Source organism: Prosopis cineraria, unplaced genomic scaffold, assembly GCF_029017545.1.
Source record: "Prosopis cineraria cultivar Desert tree isolate PC_DT_omini unplaced genomic scaffold, ASM2901754v1 PC133, whole genome shotgun sequence".
Classification (NCBI taxonomy): Eukaryota; Viridiplantae; Streptophyta; class Magnoliopsida; order Fabales; family Fabaceae; genus Prosopis; species Prosopis cineraria.
The window spans coordinates 23,571-29,570 of NW_026555460.1; the positions used below are offsets into that span (position 1 = coordinate 23,571).

General features: G+C 36.4%; 1 protein-coding gene across 1 annotated transcript; it reads right to left on the reverse strand.

Annotated features, from left to right (window-relative positions):
* Positions 1-510: 510 nt before the first annotated feature.
* On the reverse strand, positions 511-5,673 carry LOC129295527 (rhodanese-like domain-containing protein 4, chloroplastic). The gene is made up of 8 exons (XM_054934053.1): positions 4,839-5,673; positions 4,244-4,346; positions 4,054-4,140; positions 3,695-3,769; positions 3,538-3,612; positions 2,490-2,570; positions 1,829-2,077; positions 511-873 (listed from the first exon to the last, which is right to left on the reverse strand). Exons 1-8 carry the CDS (start codon positions 5,480-5,482, stop codon positions 826-828), a joined length of 1,362 nt encoding a protein of 453 aa, XP_054790028.1. The 5' UTR covers positions 5,483-5,673; the 3' UTR covers positions 511-825.
* Between the last annotated feature and the right edge of the window lie 327 nt (positions 5,674-6,000).

The window sequence follows — 6,000 nt, forward strand, 5'->3', positions numbered from 1 at the left end:
TATTTATTGATAAAAAATTAATTTAAATTAATAAGTATTCATTTAAAATTCTTGAACTTGCAATTGTTTAAATCAATGTTTACAAGACACTTCTCAAAATCACTTTATTATGAGCTTAACTATTATTAATTATCCCTTCAGTCTCAACCGTCATTCTCCCTTTTTTCTTTTATACCTGTAATTCTAGTTTGGTTTGTCAAACTAGATTTAAAACCGTGTAATTATTTAACATGCATGCACAAACTTAGGAGTGTATGAAATAATATCAGCAACAGTCACAAACATTTCTTAGAATATCTTGGACCACATATTTCTCCACCTCATCTAGTTGAGGCTATGTTTACATATTTTATCAGACTTAATTCTTTGACGTCAACCTACCTATCTTTTAAAGGTCACAGCCGAAAATTTTCTTCAGTCTCGAACTAAAAGCCCACAAGAAACTAACATGCCAACCAAATAGATATTTTGAAATCTCGAGAATGTCTGGCATAATTCTGTCACAAACTCTAAACCAGAACACACGCATGTCTGCATGTATAAATTACTCAAAACTGGAAGATGCGGTGTCATGCTAAATCCCAACATGACTAATACAACATTCACCTCTACAAGACATCTGTCAATTACAAAATGTGTATAGAGTAGCACAAAGAGATTGTGAATTATACAAACTGTGACAGATTTATTTCCTCAACCTATGATGTTTTGCAGCATGCCTAAGACTTCTTCGTGCGAAGGCTCATCATCCCTTGGGCTTGAAATGTCTGGGAAAAGAGTAGTTTTGTTTGGAACATTCTGTTGAAGATAAAAACAAGTGAAACTCTAGGGCTGAGAAGGAGTGGGAGATGTTGGAGGCTTGAAATCCGGATACTGCAATCCAAAAGGCAACAAAGATGTATATGAAATATGATAAAAGCATATGCAGATACTTGGACGTACGTACAGTAGAAACTAGAATAAATAACAAATTTTGAAAATTCCTTGCAGTATATGATATAGGACAGGAAGTAACAAAAATGTCACATGATTAATCAAATATTCCTATATCAGTAAATCAGTAAGTAGGTATTCTAATTCTATGACAGCTCTGTTTTATAGGTAATTCGAGTAAATATATATTGAGTAAATTACACAAACGTCCCCGGAATTTTGTTTTTAACTTTATAGATCTTTTGCTTAAAAAATTTTCAGAACCTACACTGAACTCTAATATTTTTCTAAAATTACACAAAGCTCCCTGGAGCTTTGTTATAATTACATAAACTTTGTCTATTTTAAAGCCTATAAGAATTTCCCTTAATAAAAGATCAAATTAAACAATCCTCCCCTATTTTTCAAAAATTTCACAAACTTCCTTTCTATTTTCAGTGGAAAAAATAGCTATATTTTGAACATACTGAAGATATCTATCAAATTCCAACAACATTGATGGGCAGTCTGTGTAATTTATTCTTTTCTGAGGGGAGGTCCTTATATATTTTCAAAAAGAACAGATTTTTGCGTAATTTTAGTAACACTCAAGAAGGTTTGTATTAGTTTTGAAAAAAGTCTGTAATTTTAACAAAACTCGAGAGGTATGAATAATGTACTCAAAATACTTTGATGGTATGGCTGTCAAACTTCAGCTGATTTATGTCTCCTTAAACATTGAACTCCACATCCTCAGCTTATTATTTGTTATATAGTCCAACAACAAAATTCAAGTTTCAGCACTCATAACCAGACTGGGAACAAATTCTATTATGAAAAGATATGAGCCAAGAAAATTAGCCATTTGCCACCCTAAGTATAAATGAAAAATGGAAGAAGGAAGTGGAGACATTACATATGGGTATGGTGAAAGTGGTCTTTGGATCCCAGGAAGTGATCCTGCCTTAACTTCAGGTTTGGGTACTGAATTTACTTCAGGAACAGGCTCTGCTGCTGCATCTACTTTGGACTCAGAGACTGTATCAGGAGAGGCTTCTGCTTTCTGCACAGTGCTAGAAGCAGGTGCTGGTTCCGGCGTCGCCTCTGTTGGTGCAGGAAGAGCCTTACTATCTGTGGAGGTTGGGAGAAGAGCCTTTCCAATTTGCTAATGTTACCACCCAGTCAAGAAGAATGAAGGGACATGAAAAAGGAAAAACACAAGTTCCACTTCAGGCAACTGTTAGAAAGATATATACAGTGAAACATTCCAAGATCTGCCACGCTGTTGTTATAGTTCACATTATCAGGGCACAAATATGTTGCACTAATACTTCAAAATAGTAGACGTGCTTGCATTGAACACGTATTAGCTATGACAGGCATACTAGATTTTGCAATACATGAAATATATTTTAATAGCTATATATTTGACATTTTTATCCAGAATGCTCCAAAACAGCTCGTGAACAGAACTTACTGAAAACCTTAATGATATGAATAAAGATGAAGATTGATGTTGGATACACACCCCTCTCATACCCATGTCAACGCAACATATTGAGAAAAATATCAAGTACCGTTATCTCATCTACAAGCTCCTTTGGGGCAATCTTTGTATTCAAGAACTCATCAACTTGTTTCAGGGTTCTCTTTCGATCCTGCCATGAAGCAACAAAAAAGAGAGGAAAGAATATTTACCCGAAGTAAGCCATAAGAAATTAATAATAAACAAGGAACAAAGGCCCTCAAGCAAATTCATGAGGCGTGGAGCTTCACTAAATGGTAAATTCCACCTGCTTCATCACCATGTATGAAAAACCAAGGACGTGCTTAGTGAACATAAGAAACCCCAAATGGACCAAGACTTATGCACCAGGGAAAAGGTTTTCCATCTTGAGCAACAGAAAAATATTGGGAGAACGAAGTCCCAGGACATTAAATTAATGACAGTTAAGTTGACAAATTCTTTTTTTTTTTTTTGAAAAATAAGTTGAAAATACCAATCCAGATAATTATATATTCAGGAGTTTCAATTGTAAATAAGTAGTTAAGTATCAAATGTAACTCTTAAATTGTAATAAAAATTTTTGTTTGTAGCTATTTAAATTGATATTTACAATTCATTTTTTAAAAAAAATTTGTCAGAATCTAACTGTCATTGATTCAACCTTTCAGGACTTGACTTTCATTCTCCCAAAAATATTGACCATGAGAGTCCAGAGAAAATAAAATCATCTGTGGAAATACCAGGCATGCATGCCATTCAATATTGAAAATAGCATGACATTGAACATCTATTGGACCATCAGAACATACAAACATTCCTCCCTTTCTCATGATCTAAATTCCAAATCATACGGCTAAGAAATTTTACTTCCACAATCTTGAGCGGATCATTATGCAACAATTAAAATTGCAGGACTGCGAATCCTGGACATTCTTCTTCTTCTTCTTTTTTCTTTTCACCAATAGAGGGAGGAGTTTTTAATATCAATATCCCTTGTGCTCCTACTGTCTCTTTTTCTCCCCTTTATACATGTATACAGACATATTCATAGTTATCCATTGCTTTAGGAATACCTATTTCAGGTTTTGCCCCAATTCAGGAGCAGAAATCATACTAACCTCAGCAAATAGAAGCTTCTTGGTTGCAAACTGAACAATTGCAGCAGAACCTACAAGTTGGAGAATTGTTTCTATCTACAAAAACAGAGTAGAACCATCAACAATTCATTTATCATCAGAGAGTCATGCCAAATCAGAAAGTACTAATCATACTAACCTCTGTAAAAGCTAACAGCCCCAATCCAGTAGCTGCAGCAATCCCAAGAGTAAGAGCCAAGCCATCAGAGGTCTCCTATAATAATAAATCTTCATCAGAAACTCACAGAAATACTAAAGACAGGGACCATGAAAATGGTCAAATAACAGGAAAATTTTGAGAGAAAAAAATGGATTTGTTAGAAAAATGTGTTTAATTGTTGCCTTAAGTTATGAATATGTATACTGGTAATTAATTTGAAAGCTAAAAATATTTTGTGGGTGCATCAGCATAATGTTTTTTTTTTTTTTTTTTTTGGGCCCAAGATCAGCATAAAAAATTTCACAATTATAAAACCAAAGAAATTTTAAGATGCATACTCCTATTGCACCAGTGATAGACTCTGTAAAATTGCTAAGATCCAAACTCAATGCTTTCCTTGGTGGTGTCCAGGGAAGACCACTTTTCTGCAGAATTTCAATACATGTCAGAAAATGAATGAGCCAAAAAGAGAAATAGATACAATTGCGATAAACGTTAAGCGAATAGAAATGGGAAGGAACAAGATACCATCCATCCCCGTGGTCCTTCTGCACCATCCTTAATTGCATAAGCAGCTTTGAATCCATTGACTGTGACCAACTCTGCAACCAATTCGGAGTTCCCATCAAATCTGGCTTCCATCACAAGTACATTCTATCAGCTTCAGGCGCACATTTTTTGTATTCCATGGTGATCATTTAAACCTAAACTTAACATATTTCATCAAACCGAGCAAATGGTGTTCTACCTTACACTCCTTTTCACAGTGGAAAGCAGAGAGTTATGTTTTTGAATGCACTGAAATACTCACTAGGGAACCCAATAACAAAAATGGGCATTTAGCAAATATTCCAAGGCGGCTTTATCTTTTTTCTTTTTGCAATATACAGGTGCCATAGATGTTAATTTTGGCATGTGATTAGTTAAAACAAATTCATCCAAAGGAAAGATTCATTTTTTTAAGGGGGAAAACTATAATAAAAATACCCCCAGTTAGAGCCAAAAAGTGAATATTTGAAGAATCAAATGACATTGATCCCCATGTCGGCTCAATGCCTTGATTGACAAAAGCAGGTAAACAACTACAACAAGACAATGATGTAAAAGTGCAGACTCTTCTTACTTGTCCAGAATGAACAATGTAGTATTTTCTGGTTCCTTAAACTTCAAAGCCAGCTTCTTCAAAAACCCAGGTTTATCATCAGCTCTGTAAGTGATTGACACCGACTTCTTCTTCAAACCCCTAACATCAGGGGTACCCACTTGCCTAAATTCTGTTAATGCTCTTATATCAAGCAGCTGAGCATCCCCATCAGTACCAAGCTTGGCGTATGCATTTTTAGCTGACTCAACACCCCATGGCTTAGGCTTGTTCAGAACCTGAGACAAAACAAGAGGCACCCCCAAAATAGCTAACCCTCCAGCTATAATCACAGCGTTCTCTGTTCCAAAGCTTATGACGCTATCTATAACCCCATTTACATCAAGGTCCCCAGAACTAGGGCGTCCCGCAGATTGCTGCAATGCCTCCTCATATGTTAGAGCTTTAGCAATTCCTCCATTGATGACTGAAGCTGCAAGAAGAAGGGCCCCACGCAAACCCGAAGGTAAATACTCTTTCAGAGATGGTTTCTTGGAGGGGAAACTGGCAGAATCTGACACTATGCTAGCGGAAATTCTTGGCGGTGGCGAGAATTTTAGGGGTTTTTTCCTTCTATCGCAGAGCACAGATAAAGGGGTCAAGGTGGCAGCGTTGAGGGCCTCCATAGCATAATTCTTCGATATCACACACACAGTCTCTTCAGGCTCTCAGGAAGTCAGTGGGATAAGCTTCTTGATGAAGTCTCTGAACAACCATGAGTGTTAAAGGATCGGAGGTAAATTTTGTTTCTTTGTGGGTGTGATTGGAGAGCAATGTGGAAGATGATTGTGAGGAGGTGAGGGAGGTGGCAAAAGTGCAATTCAGTTGAGTGGAGGGAGGTGCTGAGCTGTAGGGGATATAAGAACTCGACCACTGTCTGCCTGACACGTGGAGATTGAGGATGAGATGCAGCTGATGATTGAGGCATCCTCTTGTTGGATTGTGTGGTTGAGGAATGCCTGAAAATGTTTTTGGGTTTAGAGATGGACAATGAAGAAGACACCAGAATCGTACTAACACAAAGCTAAATGATAGATGCATTGTACTTCTGCAGAGCATCCAGGAGCACGAGAAGATGAAAAAAAAAAAAAAAAACTTCTAAATCTCACCAAAAAAATTATTATTAAAAAATCTGATAAAATTC